The sequence below is a fragment of the Hylobates moloch genome, unplaced genomic scaffold, assembly GCF_009828535.3.
Source record: "Hylobates moloch isolate HMO894 unplaced genomic scaffold, HMol_V3 SCAFFOLD_11, whole genome shotgun sequence".
NCBI classification, from domain to species: domain Eukaryota; kingdom Metazoa; phylum Chordata; class Mammalia; order Primates; family Hylobatidae; genus Hylobates; species Hylobates moloch.
The window spans coordinates 40936309-40953495 of record NW_026652286.1 but is presented as its reverse complement, the minus strand read 5'-3'; the positions used below and the strand labels follow the sequence as shown (position 1 = coordinate 40953495).

The window sequence follows — 17187 nt, the reverse complement described above, 5'->3', positions numbered from 1 at the left end:
AACCTTTATGAGATTTTTTTTTAGGTTTTTTTTTTTTAATTTTAGCTTATCAGTCAATTCTTCTTCTTCCAATGTGGCCCAGGGAAGCCAAAAGATTGAACATCTCTGATACTATTTACATTTTCATCAGCAGTGTATGAATGATCCAATTCATCAAATCCTCACCAGCATTTGGTGTTGTCACTATTTTTTTTTTTTTAACCCATTCTTATATGTTTGTAGTGATACATCACTGGGGTCTTTATAAGCATATATGCATTATATGCATTTCCCTAATTGTGAACAGTTTTTATTTTTTTGTTTGGTTGTGGTTTATAGGGGGTATTTTTGTTTTGTTTTATTTTGTTTTAATCATTTTCCAGTTTGGTTACTTATCAGAACTTTTCTCTATTTTCAGAATTTTTAAAAAAATCTTTCATTAAAATAAAAACATGTTTGTGTGAATATATTAAAATTTTCTTTCGTACTTAGGGATTCTTTGGGTTCAAAAAGTCATCTCTTCCATTAGATCAGAGATATTTATTCTTCCTCTGGTACTTCTTTGGATATTATTTCTACCCCTCTTCATTCTTTCTGTCATTCTGGAATACCTGTTATAGTGATTTTATTTCTTGTATTTTACTTCATTATTCTTCTTACAATTGTTATGTTTTCATAATTTTTCCCAGTAACTTGGGTGTAATTTTTCAAATTTGTATTCTAATTGACTCAGTTTTCTTAAGTTTCTGGCATTTTGCTCCACAAGATTTAACTTCAATAATCATGGCTTTGTTTTGTCCCCCCAGGTGGTCTTTTCTGGCCCAACACTGTCATTTTCATGAGTACTTATTCAATATTCTATTATTATTATTATTATTATTATTATTATTATTACTGAGACAGAGTCTCCTTCTGTCGCCCAGGCTAGAATGCAGTGGTGCAGTCTTGGCTCACTGCAACCTCTGCCTCCCGAGTTCGTGCGCCACCACGTCCAGCTAATTTTTGTATTTTTAGTAGAGAGGGGGTTTCAGCATGTTGGCCAGCCTGTTCTCAAACTCCTGGCCTCAAGTGATCCTCCCGCCTTGGCCTCCCAAAGTGCCGGGATTACCGGCATGAGCCACCATGCCTGGCCTCAATATTCAATATTTTATAGGGCTTTGTTGAGAGTAAGTAATAAAGACAATTTAATGTCTTTCAACTTTCTTTCAGATTCTTGTTTTTGAAAAGGGAAACAATTGATTTGATATCTTGGATTTCATCTCATTAACCTAAAGTGTTTTGTCTTCATATCTCCCATAACCTTCTCTGTTTACTTATGGGCTAGCTTGCCTTGGAATGACAGTAAAAGAGTTTCTATCTTTTTTCTTTACTTTTTTTTTCTTTTTTGTTGAGACTGAGTCTCACTCTGTCACCCAGGCCGGAGTGCAGTGGCACAATCACAGCTCACTGTAGCCTCAACCTCCCGAGCTCTGGTGATCCTCCCACCTCAGCCTCCTGAGTAGCTAGGACAACAGGCATATGCCACCACACCTGGATAGTTTTTCCATTTTTTGTAGAGATGGGGTTTCGCCATCTTGCTGAGGCTGGTCCCCAACTCCTAGGCTCAAGTGATCCACCTGCCTCAGTCTCCCAAAGTGCTGGGATTACAGGCATGAGCCACCATGCCTGGCTTACAGTGAAAGAGTTTCTAGTTGAGATGATCTGTCTTTTCATCATTGGTTCTTTTATTATTTTTTAAACTTACATTTATTTTTCTGAAACCGAGCTAAAAACTGTAGACATTGCTTCATTTAATGTTTAGCATTGCTGAGAAATCTTAGATCAGTTTGATTATAATTCTTTTATAGGAATGGTGTTTTTTCCTTCATAGATGCTCTGGAGTTTTAAACATAACCTTGAAGTTCAAATTATTCACCAAGACCTGACTAAGATTTAGCCTCTTTTAAATAAGTTGTCTGCTGCTTGAAAATGGATTGTGAGTAAAGACGGAGGGTAATTATAGATATACCATCTAGTCTTCTTGATCCGAGGCCCACAGCTTTTGATCCCTTCTCTATCCCATTCTATCAACAATGTCAGAGTGATCCTTCTACATAGCATTATGACAATGTAACTCTGCAGCTTCAAATACTCAGGTGAATCTCCTCATCTATAAAATGAAGTCCAAAATTCTCAGCATGTAATATAAGTCTATTAATGTAATATATCCAAAACACTGACCATATCTTTGTTTATCTTTTACTTTGTGTCAGTTCTGGTTTTTACTGCTCCTAATAATGTTTTTAATTTTTATTATTAATTTTTTTTACCACAGTTTGCTAACCACATTCATTTCTTTTTTTATTTATCCCAGCCTCTCAATTTCATTTTCCAGCTTAATATCACCATTTCTCCACTAGACTTCAATATTCTAGATTGCAAATACAATAAGAAGAGCCTCTAGATAACCAACTGCAAATTAGAAACCAGTAATACAAAATTGGGATTCAGTTGTGTCTAGGAAATCTCCTAAACGTCTTAATGCTAATAATGTTGGTTCTCGTGCTTATTTTTGTCTGTCTTCACTGTGATTTTGCAGAAATCCCAATTCTAATTCTCCTACAAATTAAGGAGTTAGTCATCAGATAAGGCATGACAGTCCAACAAAGCATGATTTAGTAAAAATCTGAAGGGTTTTGTAATCCAATAGATGTGGTTTGGATTCAAGATCTGCCATGTAATTGGTGTTTCTTAAATTATCTGGGATCAGTTTCCTCATATATAAACCAGAGATATAAAAGAACAAAAACATGCATATGTAAATGGTCCTCAATACATGCTAACCTTTTACCCTCCTCTCAAATTCTAGCCAGTCAAGAAAGACTCATGAAAAGTAGAAAACATATTATATGCATTCTTCATGATAGTTATAAATATATTTCTAAAGTTTTGATAAATTTAAATGTATGTGTTCTTTTACAAGATTATAAACACTCGGTGTGTTTCATAAGTTTAAGTGTTTTCAGAAACATCACTTTCTCCCAAAATGTATCCTTTGAGGGACCCTTCAGAAACTTGTGATTCTGACTTTGCATGGCCTTTCTGAATAACTTAATGTGTGAACAGAAATATCAGCTCCTCTAGAAGCTGATTCAGGCCCATCTCAGATATTAGGCTCTGGCTACTATTTATTGTGTTTTATTCTTAGACAACCCAAGGCACTTCCTCTGCCTGAGGTGCTGACCTTGCCTCTTTCCCTGACAGTAAGAGGGAGTCTGAAAAACAAATTGAGAATCTGACTTCCAATCAAGAATCTTTCTGCATGACCACAGTTGAGGACTTCTGCCCATACTTATGGCTACAGGAAACTGGACAAGAATAAGTGAGTTTATCCTCATGAGCTTCTCTTCCCTGCCTACTGAAATACAGTCATTACTCTTCCTGACATTTCTAACCATCTACCTGGTCACCTTGATGGGAAACTGCCTCATCTTTCTGGTTACCCTAGCTGACCCCATGCTACACAGCCCCATGTACTTCTTCCTCAGAAACTTATCTTTCCTGGAGATTGGCTTCAACCTAGTCATTGTGCCCAAAATGCTGGGGACACTGCTTGCCCAGGACACAACCATCTCCTTCCTTGGCTGTGCCACTCAGATGTATTTCTTCTTCTTCTTTGGAGTGGCTGAATGCTTCCTCCTGGCTACCATGGCATATGACCGCTATGTGGCCATCTGTAGTCCCTTGCACTACCCAGTCATCATGAACCAAAGGACTCGTGCCAAACTGGCTGCTGCCTCCTGGTTCCCAGGCTTTCCTGTAGCTACTGTGCAGACCACATGGCTCTTCAGTTTTCCATTCTGTGGCACCAACAAGGTGAAACACTTCTTCTGTGACAGCCCACCTGTGCTGAGGCTGGTCTGTGCAGACACAGCACTGTTTGAGATCTACGCCATCGTCGGAACCATTCTGGTGGTCATGATCCCTTGCTTGCTGATCTTGTGTTCCTATACTCACATTGCTGCTGCCATCCTCAAGATCCCATCAGCTAAAGGGAAGAATAAAGCCTTCTCTACGTGTTCCTCACACCTCCTTGTTGTCTCTCTTTTCTATATATCATTAAGCCTCACATATTTTCGGCCTAAATCAAATAATTCTCCTGAGGGCAAGAAGCTGCTATCATTGTCCTACACTGTTGTGACTCCCATGTTGAACCCCATTATCTACAGCCTGAGAAATAACGAGGTGAAGAATGCCCTAAGCAGGATGGTCTGCAAGGCCCTAGCCCTCAGAAACTGTATCCCATAGACCTTAGGAGGTAAGGCTACATTTTACTGGATGGGAAACAATCAGTCCCAGATTTGAGATTCCTCTCTGCATCTTTCCACATCTCCAATGAGATGAAGTCCTGTTGCTGAAATGGCTTTTGGAAAGCTGAGTGGAGAGAAAAGAGCACAGAAATAGTTTCGACCTAGCACCACCAACTATGAAAACTCCTCTGTCTGCCCATTGTAGACTTACATTGTTTTCCTTGTTTCAACTGGTATGACAGCACTTCTGTGGCCAACTATTTCCACTGCATGCAACACAATTGTTTCTCTTTTCTTTTCTTTCTTTTTTTTTTTTTTTTGAGACAGGGTCTGCTCTATTACTCAGGCTGCTGGGGTGCAATGGCACAATCTTGGCTCACCACAACCTCCGCCTTCTGGATTCAAGCAATTCTCATGCCTCAGCCTCTTGAGCAGCTGGGATTACAGGCATGCCAAGCCATGCCCAACTAATTTTTTTTTTTTGGATTTTTTAGTAGAGATGGAGTTTTACCATGTTGGAGCTCCTGGCCTCAAGTGATCTGCCTGCCTCAGCCTCCCAACGGCTGGGATTACAGGTGTGGGCCACCATGCCAGGCCAGGTATTTCCCTTTTAATATGACGTAGGCATTCCTGTAAAGCTTATGCAAACCTTTGCATTAAAAATATTATGGGGAAGTAGGGCTAGGGTTAGGGCTAGACTCAAAATACATGCAACTTTAAAGACAAGGCATTAGTAGAAACAACATTTGGTCCCCAGAGAGACAACGTAGACTGCCCAGCAGGCAGCTCATTGAGGCTGGAGGTTGCCACAGTAGATATTTAAAATATACAACAACAGTAGAATGACAATACCAACAATGTTTTAATGAGAACAATGATGTTTGATGCTGAGACAATTTGAACTGGGGTAGGGGGTAGTCCTTAGGTGGTCATGGGAGTCAATGCCACTTGCCAGGAGCCAAAAGCTGCATAAAATAAGGGATACTCCTCTCCGGGGATGAGGCCTAAGATGCAGGCACGCTTTAAAATTTTTCTATAAAATAGACATAAGGGTTTCTGATGCCAAAGCCTAAAGACATTTATCTCACTGTGGAAGATTTGTCTTGCCCCAAAAAAACTTTCACATTGCAATGAAATCACTCCTCTGATTTTTCAGTTGTGTATGAAAGAAGAATAAATGAGTGGGTAGTCTAACTGAGAAATGATGGTGACCTGGAGTGGAATGATATGAGTAAGAAGTAATTTAAAATAATTTTGGAGGAAGAATTGATAGGATTCTTAAAAAGTAGATTACATGTGGGGAAATGCACTGCTCAAGAGAGGAAGGCTGATTCTTCAGCAAAATCAGTTCCTGTAGTAGAGCATAGGTGTTCTGAAAGCCTGGAAGAGATCCATAAAAGAGGTATAAAATAAATGAATATTCTTTACACAGAAAGTCAAGCCTGAAGCTCTTTCTTTCATATCTCCGTGTTATGAATCCCTTTCCACCTTTTAGGAATATCTATCCTCAACCAACGGCAATTAGACTTGTCTTAGGATAAAAGACTTTCATCACAGGCTAGGTTTTCCTAGAATCAGATATGGAGCCAAGGACTCAAGTAAAGTTGACTTGTTAAAGCAAAACCATTAATTGAATGGGGAAAGTTGGGAGATATACCTAATGCTAAATGACGAGTTGATGGGTGCAGCACACCAGCATGGCACATGTATACATATGTAACAAACCTGAACATTGTACACATGTACCCTAAAACTTAAATTATAATAATAATAAAATTAAAAAAAAAGAAATGGGGAAGAGGCTAAATAAAGGTACAATTTCAATTGAAATCCCAAATTCCACCTGATCCAGCAAGGAATTCCAGGGCATACATAAATCTGAGAGTTTGTTCACATCAGGGCATAGGAAGTAGGCTTTTGTTCCACTCCAGCCATCTATTGGCTACTGGTGGACTGTGGGGTGGGCAAAGGGGACAAGAAAAACTCTCAGGCATCTCTGTGTCCTGGAGAGGGTTCCTAATGCCCAAGGGCATTGTTTTGAAGGTGTCAGGTGCAAACTGTTAGAAAGAAATCAAGTAAAGTCTATGCTAAGTGTTCTTACTGCCTCCCCTACCCCCACCCCCCCCCCCCCACACAAGGAAACGTTTGGAGGTGATGATGGAGGTTCATTACCTTGATAATTTTTTTAAAGTAAAGCTTGAAGAAGCTGAGAAAGGAGGCACAGAGCCAGTAAAAGTGACTCAGAAGTATTAAGAAGGAACTACAACAGTATCCACTACAGTCCTCCTATTAGAAGTGCTTGTCATCATCTGAGTGCATGAACCAGAAAAAAACAAAAGAATTTAATCGAAACATTTAAAAATTACCCTTGATAAAATAGTTAAATAAAGATATATTGTTCCAGGATGATGGACCCTAAATACTCTGACTTGATCACTTGATCATTCAGTATGTACATGTAACAAAGTTTCACGTGTCCCATCAATTCGTACAAATAAAAAGATTACCATGGAAAATAATGACCACTAACACCCTAAATCTAGAACACAGTTCAATGTGTGGTCACCTCTCCAAGTTCAACATCTACCCACCAGTGTGATTTTTCCATGAGTAATTTGAACCAAACACAAATATTCAAACTCATCTCCCAAAGATATGCATTATTAGAAGAGTCTACACATATGTAAAAAATAAATATTTTTTATTTAATTCATTATTTTCAAGGTATCTTTATTTTTCACAATGGACTCAGAACCATACATCATTACATAGGGCAGTGATATTTCTTTTTCTTCATCTCCCACTTTTATGGTGCCCCCCCTTTGGGATTTCTGGGACTGAGAAAGTAGCTCATGATGACTGATTTACCTCATAAAGACTTCTTGTTTAGCAATCCTAAAACATGGCTGAAGCTTTGGGGTTGCTGCTCATAATAATTTTATTAAATTATCATCCAGGTCTCTCATGCTTATAGTTTATAGTTAGGGAAAGGGGAAATGGTGGTGCTATTTTTGAAGATACATAGCTTTCTTCTAGTTACATGTTCATTACAGTTGTAATTTCACATTTTTACATGGTTGTTTGATGTTTGCCTTCCCCTCTAAACTGTATGTTCCATGAGGCCAAGGACAATGTCTATTAAATTCATTATTAAATCTCTAGTGCTTGCTACTTGTTAGGCATCCACTAAATATTTGTTGGATGAACGAAGCAAGACTCAAAGTGGATCTTGTGCATTTGTTCATTGGTCATTGCAGCCTGTGTTACAATTGTTCCTCCTCCAAATGCTAGAGAGCAGGACCAGGGGAGAGGGAGAGTATGAGAGGAAGAATGGCAGAGAGAAGTCGGGTGGCCATATCTACTCTCACATTATCTTTGGTTATAATCCCAAGTAAGCATGGGAGCCAACAGGGATTTAGAGTATACACTGGAAGAAGATAAGGGTTATCGGGGGAACAATAAATAGCTGTTAATTTTTATCCACTGAGTAACCTATTATCACTTTTTTTGGGGGGAATGTGGAGTATTCTGTAGAACAAAGTACAAGATGAGCATGCCATCCTAATCAATCAAAATAGAAAATCTCAAGTTATATATATAGGAGTGAGACAGGTCAGTACATTAAATATGCCTTGTGGAAAAATTCAAGCACATAAGTGCAGATATCATGCTAGATGCCAAGCAAACAGTAACAATCAAGGCAGATAAGATTGCTGCTTTCAATAAGAAACATGCAATCAAAGGTCTCTTTCAAAAACAGTAAGGAATATTCAGATGTCCATTTGGGTCTTCGAATGAAGCCCTTATTGTCTGGGGGGAATTTTATCCCAAAGCATTGACTTTACCTTACTTCCTCAACTTCAATTCCTATCGCAGAAAGGTTAGAATGTTGAAACTGTCAGTTGGAGTTTCTTCATCTTAGCATGGAGTTAATAACCTCCCCAACCAACAGAATCCCCAGTGAACTCTTTATGGTTTTTATTAATATTCTCTACTTGGTTCAGATAATGATTAATTGATTATCTTCCTCATGCCTGAAAACTTCTTCTGAGTTCAGATCAGAAATACTCCTGAGAACCAGCCCAAAAGAATGAAAAGTGAGGGGAACTATGGAAAGAATACTGGTATACTCCTCTAATCTCTCTTGGGTACAAACCTTGGAGGATAGATAGACCACTGAGTTTTGTCCCTTGACACATGTAGCCTCACAAGTGCAGAAAAAGTTGGAGCTACAGTAAAGACCTTCCTCTAATTATAAATTGCAGAATCTTCAGAATTTTTGCACTCCTGGGAACTCCCCAATACTCATACCTGTCAGAAAGTGAATCTATGACTTCACCTTAGGAAAACAAAGCATTGGGGGAATCACTTCCCTACAGTAAACAGCAGAGAATGAAATAATCCTGAGGCCCAGCCTGGAATCCTGCAGAGTGACTGACACAGACCCAGTGCAGAACTCCTCTAGAGTGACAAATGCTGCACAGCTAGGGGCTTATTTACAGGGACTGACCCAGCCACAGCCCAGGATTTGCCTGGAGTGACCGACACAACCCTGGGACAAAGCTTCTTTGAGAATGTGACAAAGGCACAATCCAGAATTCACTAGCATTGTGGGCTGAGACAAGCACAGCCCAGGGCATCTTTGGAATGACTGATGCCTCCGACAGAGCCCAGGCCTTCTCTGGAATGACTTGCATAGACAAAGCCATAATTTAGGACTCCCCTGGAGTCACTCACTCAGAAATAGCCTAAGGCTGCTCTAGAGTGACTGATATAGACCAGGGCTTCTCTGGAATTTATACAGACAGATGTCACTGGCAGGAGGTGAGTAAGGGTAAGAGGATGGGGCACAGACTTGAAAACTCTTGTATAGAGGCTCACCATAAAAAATGTGTCTTTTTGGACACATTTCTCAAAGACAAGAAAAGAGAGCATGGGTCTCAACTAAAGAAACTGGAGTTTTACAGGACTTGACAAATTAGGGAATCTAGGAAAAGATAGAACATAATGGTAAGATATGTATTGTGCTTTCGAATGTTCAAAATGTTTGCGTATATATTATCTCTCATTTTGCTCTCACAACCACCCTCTCAGGTAGGTAGGACATTTATTATAATTACCATTTTACAATTGAGAAAAACACAATTCAGAAAAGGTCATGTCAGCAGCTCAGCATCTCAGTTAAAAATAAATAAATGAATAAATAAACAGCCAGAATTTTAACTCTGAACTTAAGGCTCCAAAGTCCTTGCCATTGTAACTATGTGGTCTCAGACCATCATTTATGTGGTAGTTTCACAAAGTTCTTATGTTATCTAGTTCTTCCATACTGAAACAAAATACAGACTCTCTAAGATATTGTCCCTGAAAGGAGACACTCTGGACAGAGAAGCGGCTGACCAGGCAACCTCAACTAAGTTTCCGCCTAGCTTTCCCCCGCCGCTCAGGGTTCTCTCCCATCTCTCTCTGATGGCTGCAGCCACAACCACACTTATCAAAGGTTCTGTGCTTTGCAAGACCAGTAGTAAAATAGTAGCTGAATTATACTGCATGATAACATTCTGACAGCCATAACTACATGCGTGCAGTTATAGGAATTCTTCACACCTTCCCAGCAACTTCCCCTCTACCATCCCTTCCCGACTTAGTAGAGGAAAAACCTAAAAAATTAAAAACAGAAGAGAAAGTTGAAGGGTATGAAAGAGAAAGTGAGGGAAGGATAAATCCAAAGAGAAAATATGAAGGAGAAGGTTAGAGAGGGATGAAGACAAATGAAGGAAAATATAGAATTACAAGTATAAGAAGGAGGCATTTGAAAAGCCCTAAATCAGGTTTTCACATTGTATTTCTTGCAGCCCTAGGGCCCTTAAGATGCCTGAGGGGGACATTTCAGGGGACAAGAGAAAGTAAAACCTAAGCAGTAAAGCCCTGAGGGCTTGCCCCTGCCCTTGCTTTTCCTTATGGATGTAAGTATTGCAATTCCCTATAAAATTTAGTTTGTAAAAAAGGAGAGGACATCCCTGCTCTAAAAGTAAAAAATAAATAAACAAATAAAAAAGCAAACCTATTAGGTATATGTGGGTTCTCTCAGCTTCATTTACTGAGTATGCAGCAATACTCTGATAACGTCTGAATTTTCAGCCTGAGAACCTTTTTCTTCCCAGCCTTTAGTCACGTGTAGGCCAGAGGCTAACTAGTATCTGGTTGTGTATCTTTAGGAAATTCTCAAACTATGCTGTGTTGCGCTTTTTCTCTGGTTTCAACTATAATGGGCCTCGGCTACACTTCATTGGATTTTTTTCTATCTATCTAGCACTGTTTCACCAAAAATGTAAGTTCAGAGGTTTTTTTTTTTGAAAGTATAGTAATATCAGTGATAATAATTAGGACAATAAGAATTCAATTTGTATAGAGTTTTATAATTCTACATTTATTTCCATCTCTCTTATAATTTAAAACAGATAATAATTCAAAACATTGTTAAAAGGATTTTTTACAAAAACTTTTTAAAAAATAGCAATTATTTTGATCCATGATGGATTCACTAACGATTTCATGACAAAGAACGTCATTAATTTTTTAAGATAAATATTCATATGGTAGGCCAATTAACTAATATTATGAAAAGAAATGTTAATTCATAATTCAACAAATATTTATTGTTACTTAATATGTACCAAGCAATGTAATATGGACATAATGATGGATATGATTTTGTTTGTGTCTCCAAGGAGTATACAATTTGCAGGACAGAACATATATGTAAAAATAATTAATATATAAAACCATTGTTATAATAAGGGTACTTTTAAATGTTATGATGAATACAACCAGAGAATAATTCATTTTACCCAGTTGGGGAATGAGGATGGTCAAAAAGACTTTACAAGGAAGTTAATATTAGATCTCAGATTAAGGAATGAGGGCCAAAATGGTTTAGCTGTGCTTCACTAAGATATTTGACCAATTCTTTCATGAGCTCTCTGTTGCCACATTAACAGAAGACAGTACTTATAACTGTTTTTTAAAAACCCAACCGGTGTCTGAAATGATTTAAGGTCACTGAGAAAAAAAATAGATAGCTTTGCCCAGAAAGTATAGATTAAAAAATCAGTGTCAATCAATTTTAGGATATGGTTTAATTGATGTGCCTCAGTGTCTTGACTCTCCCAGAAAACATTTTGATTAAATTTTAGGGGAGTGGATACCCAAAGCACACTGAGCAATGTAAAGCTATTATATTAGAGTAAAGCTTTTAAAATATTTTCTCAGAACATAGCAAAATATTTAAACAAAAGAAATATACATTGGAAGACAAAACCCAATAATATGCCACCTATTAAAAAAACACCCATAAGAGTTCTGACTTTGTAGGCTCATTTAGAGATCCAACAGTGTCATCAAAGTACTATAAAAATAATCAAACCTTAGGCTGCATTAAATACTGAGCACTTGGAGTTAAGCACTTTGTTAGGTGCAAAAAATACACGATGAACAAATAGATTTGTCCTCATGATGTTAACAATTAAGATAATATAAATAGATACACAGGTACACAATTATAAAAATACTCTAAGAGAGTTTTTCACAAAGCATTATGAGACAGCACAAAAACATTCTTGATTCTGCCAAGGGAGGACAAGAAACTTCAAAAAGAAAGTGATGTTTTAGCCAATTCTTACAAGATGAGCAGAAAGTTATACTTTTTTAAACTCCTACATATGAGTAAGAACATGTGATATTTATCTTTCTGTGCCTAGCTTATTTACTTAACATAATGACCATCCAACACAAAGAAATGATGCTTGAGGTGATGGATATCCCAATTACCGCGATTTGATCATTATACATTGTATACATGTATCAAAATATCACATGTACTCCCAAAATATGTATAACTATTACATATCAATTAAAAATAAAGGGAGTATGAGTAAATAATTTGAAGTAAAGCAAATAAGAATAACCCAAAACCTAAAAAAAAAGTTGTACATAGTTTCAGGGAAAGGATTCCAACAGAAGAGTGCCACATGCACAAACACAGGAGTGCTGACAGACTATGATGTGTGTAAGGAACACAAAGTATTTTTGTGTGACGGAAAAATCAGCTACACTGGGGATTTGAAACCGGAAAAATAAGCAGAGATCATAGGAAAAGACCTCGTTAAAGGATTTACTTTATCCCAGGGGCCATACGGAGTAATTGAAAGACGTTAAACAGGTAAGTGACTTAACCAGAGTTGCTGACAGATCACATACAAGCCAAGGATGGTTTGAAGAGAATGAACCAGAAGCAGGTTCCTACCATACTCCAGACCAGAGAAAATAAATCCAGAACCTAAAGACAGTGGTGGTAGGGCTGGAGAAGGTGACATTGAATTAGTGTTTAGGAGTAAAAATAATCAAATTTGGGGGACAAATTAAAGGATTATATCCCAGTTCCTGGCTTGTACTTCGGGGTGGTGCCATTTACTGAAATGGGGTATCTACAAAGAGAAGGTTTGAGGTGGAGGAAGCAGACAAGTACATTTACATCTTTTATCATTGTTTAAGTCCGTGTTAATTGTATGATGCTATATTATATTCTTTTGTGCCTTTGTCTAAATTCCTTATGAATGGGGCTCACTGTACCTACTTTGTGTCTGTGTAGATGTTTCCCTGATTATTTACCACATTTTATTCATTATCTATTAATTTATTCAATAACAATCTACTGGGCATCTACCTTTCTAGGCACTGGGGTAAAAAATCGAATAACACAATTTCTATTTCAAGGAGCATGTCATCTACCATATGAGACAAATACATACAATAATGTTTATTCTAAAATAAGAACTATGAAAGTGGTATTCCAGTTCTCCAATGTTACTAATATATTGAAATTTTCTGCCCATCTTTAGAAATTGTGTTGCTTTATTCTTACTACCACCCTGTACTGGATACTGGCTTGTCCTCACCTGTGGGCTCAGATTTATTCCCATTCTGAAAAAGTGAGTGCAAGTGTCACTTGTTGGCCAAATCCCTGACTTGGACTCAGGCCACCCAGGATTCCAACACTTGCTGAAAAAACTACTCAATTTATCTGTGTCTCAGATTCCTTGACTGTAAAATGCGTATAATAATACTATCTGTATCTTCAGGTGTTGTGAGAATCAAATAAGATAATACATGCAAAACACTTAGAAAGGTGCTTATTTGATGCTTCATAAATGTTCATTCTTACTATGAAAGTAGATGAGGTATCAAGGATGTTTTCATAAAAGAAGTGATTCCTTGGTTGCATTGTTTTAAATGAATATGAATCAGCAAAAATATTAAAATAGCATTTTCTCATTTTTTTCTCTTTACCGCCCTCTTTCCTTCACCAATCTAAATTCACTTCTTGCACCTGCTCAGAACTTTACTCAAATATCATATTCTCAGTGAAGCTTTCCCTGGCACTTTCCACCTCTAAATGTTTATCTCCTTCTCTACTACTTTATTCTTTTCCATTGCTGTTATATACTGTACTTTCCACTAACATAATTTATTTATTTATTTATTTTTGAGGTGGAATTTTGCTCTTGTTGCCCATGCTGGAGTACAATGGTGTGATCTCGGCTCACTGCAACTTCCGCTTCCCGTGTTCCAGCGATTCTCCTGCCTCAGCCTCCTGAGTAGCTGGGATTACAGGCATGCACCACCACACCGAGCTAATTTTGTATTTTTAGTAGAGACAGGGTTTTTCTATGTTGGTCAGGCTGGTCTTGAACTCCCGACCTCAGGTGAACAGCTAGCCTCCACCTCCCAAAGTGCTGCGATTACAGGCGTGAGCCTCCGTGCCCAGCCTAACAGAATTTGTTTATAACCTGTCTTCCCTATGATGAGTTTTATGAGGGCAGAGATTTTTGCTTGTTTTATTTACTAATGTATTATCTTCAGTATCTAAAACAGAGCATAGCATACAGAATTATCTTCTGATAATCAATATTTACTGAATTAATTATTTTATTTTAGAGATTGAATAGTAGGGGCTATAGTGAGTTTTGGCAATGAGCTGGATAAGAAGATTTAGAAGATAGATCTAGCATTATATCAATAATTATAATGGTTAACATTCATGGAACATGTACAGTATAGCAGACAACATGATAAGCGCTTCAGATTTTATTCCTGCATGTTTATAGTCATCACAAAGAATTTCAGGGTACCAATTTTGAAGCTTCGTTATTAATGCAATGATGAAATCTTTTGTTTCCTTTTCATGGGATTTCATATTATTAGTCACACTTGCATATTTAAGTTGTATTTTATTAACACGTAAAATGTGAGCTTCACGTTTCTTGAAAGTCAAGACACAAGTCAACCAAGAGAGCTGATGAAAAAGTTCATGCTTAACCCATTTAGATTCTGTCCATGGTTCTGATGCTATCTTGACACATACAACTACTTGGAAAATACTCATCCCTGGGATCAAGATAAGCCACACTGACTATGTTGTGTGTCTTCTTGTTTACACTGCAATTTTCAGAGTGTAGAAATTGAGATTCTTACAATATAGTGAAACCTTCCTGCGTATGGGCTTCTTGAGATTGGGACACATTCGGATCACCTCCTCAGGAATCATTTAGTAATTGCTGAATCAACTTCTTTGATTTTCTCCTTCCTACATTTTCGTTTTGCAAAAAATATACCTGCCTGACCTCATCACTTTTCATTATGTATCAAGACCTCTCTCTTCATAAATGCTTGGCCTGCCTTTCTTAGCACCATTATTGAAGAGAGATAAGGTAGGAGCATGAACGTAAAGCTGTGATTTTGGCCATTCTCTACAGAGAACAGAAAAATCATGACATGTATAGATATATATGGTATGTTAATTCAGTCTGGAAAAGTAGAATTCTTTCCCCCAAAATTGTGAATCTAATGGTCAAATTTGTTTTTATTATATTTTGGAGAGTGTAGATATTTGATCCTCAACAACTCTAACGAGGAAAGTAAATAATGAGGCCACAGGAGGTCCCCTTTATAAGAATATAATAAAGGTATAAATAACATATGAGATTTCTTCCACCTTCCTAGATTTTGAATGCCCAGTGAAGTCCTGGGCAGAAGAATGATGTGTGAAAACTGGACAATTGTCAGTGAATTTGTTCTTGTGAGCTTCTCAGCCCTGTCCACTGAGCTTCAGGCTCTACTGTTTCTCCTTTTTGTGAACACTTACCTGGTTACTTTAATGGGCAATGTCCTCATCATCCTGGTCACTATAGCTGACTCTGCACTACAAAGTCCTATGTATTTCTTCCTCAGAAACTTGTCCTTCCTGGAGATAGGTTTCAACTTGGTCATTATGCCCAAGATGCTGGGGACCCTGATCATTCAAGACACAACCATCTCCTTCCTTGGATGTGCCACTCAGATGTATTTCTTCTTCTTTTTTGGGGCTGCTGAGTGCTGCCTCCTGGCCACCATGGCATATGACCGCTACGTGGCCATCTGTGACCCCTTGCACTACCCAGTCATCATGGGCCACAGTTCCTGTGCCCAGCTGGCAGCTGCCTCTTGGTTCTCAGGGTTTCCAGTGGCCACTGTGCAAACCACATGGATTTTCAGTTCCCTTTTTGTGGCCCCAACAGGGTGAACCACTTCTTCTGCGACAGCCCTCCTGTTATTGCACTGGTCTGTGCTGACACCTCTCTGTTTGAACTGGAGGCTCTGACAGCCACTGTCCTATTCATTCTCCTTCCTTTCTTGCTGATCCTGGGATCCTATGTCCACATCCTCTCCACTATCTTCAGGATGCCATCGGCTGAGGGGAAACATAAGGCCTTCTCCACCTGTTCCTCCCACCTCTTGGTTGTCTCTCTCTTCTATAGCACTGCCATCCTCACGTATTTCCGACCCCAATCTAGTGCCCCTCCTGAGACCAAGAAGCTGCTGTCACTCTCTTACACAGTGGTGACTCCCATGTTGAACCCCAGCATCTACAGCTTAAGGAATAATGAAGTGAAGGCTGCACTGAAGCGGGTTATCCACAGGATCCTGGGCTCTCAGAAACTATGATTGGCTTAGATGGAAACTGAAGGGGTAAAATGTAAGTACACACACAAAAAATAGAAAAATGAATTCGTCAAGTGGGTTTTGTGTTTCTACTCTTTCCAAGTGATACAGTATGCCTACTGAAATTTTTTACTTTCTACTAAGACCTATTTCTGAAAGAAAGAACATGAGTAATGTGCTACCTGACTTCAAACTATACTACAAGGCTACAGTAACCAAAACAGCATGGTATACTGGTACAAAAACAGAGATATAGACCAATGGCACAGAACAGAGCCCTCAGAAATAATACCACACATCTACAACCATCTGATCTTTCACAAACCTGACAAAAACAAGAAATGGGAAAAGGATTCCCTATTTAATAAATGGTGCTGGGAAATCTGGCTAGCCATATGTAGAAAGCTGAAACTGGATCCCTTCCTTACACCTTATACAAAAATTAATTCAAGATGGATTAAAGACTTACATGTTAGACCTAAAACCATAAAAACCCTAGAAGAAAACCTAGGCAATACCATTCAGGACATAGGCATGGGCAAGGACTTCATGTCTAAAACACCAAAAGCAATGGCAACAAAAGCCAAAATTGACAAATGGGATCTAATTAAACTAAAGAGCTTCTGCACAGCTAAAGAAACTACTATCAGAGTGAACAGGCAACCTACAGAATGGGAGAAAATTTTTGCAACCTACTCATCTGACAAAGGGCTAATATCCAGAATCCACAATGAACTCAAACAAATTTACAAGAAAAAAACAAACAACCCCATCAAAAAGTGGGTAAAGGACATGAACAGACACTTCTCAAAAGAAGACATTTATGCAGCCAAAAAACACATGAAGAAATGCTCATCATCACTGGCCATCAGAGAAATGC

At 38.3% G+C, this 17187-nt stretch overlaps 2 protein-coding genes across 2 annotated transcripts; both read left to right on the top strand.

Moving 5' to 3' along the window:
- The first annotated feature begins 3039 nt into the window (after window positions 1–3039).
- On the top strand, window positions 3040–4468 carry LOC116477316 (olfactory receptor 10A2). The gene has a single exon (XM_032168036.2). It carries the CDS (start codon window positions 3313–3315, stop codon window positions 4264–4266), a length of 954 nt encoding a protein of 317 aa, XP_032023927.1. The 5' UTR covers window positions 3040–3312; the 3' UTR covers window positions 4267–4468.
- Window positions 4469–15366: 10898 nt separating this feature from the next.
- Window positions 15367–16401, top strand: LOC116477315 (olfactory receptor 10A4). The gene is given in 2 exon segments (XM_032168035.2): window positions 15367–15859; window positions 15862–16401. Coding segments are annotated over 2 exon segments (942 nt in total). The 3' UTR covers window positions 16311–16401.
- Window positions 16402–17187: the final 786 nt, after the last annotated feature.

Coding starts and splice junctions, on each gene's coding strand:
- LOC116477316 (XM_032168036.2), top strand. CDS start 3,313: ATGGCTACAGGAAACTGGACAAGAATAAGTGAGTTTATCCTCATGAGC.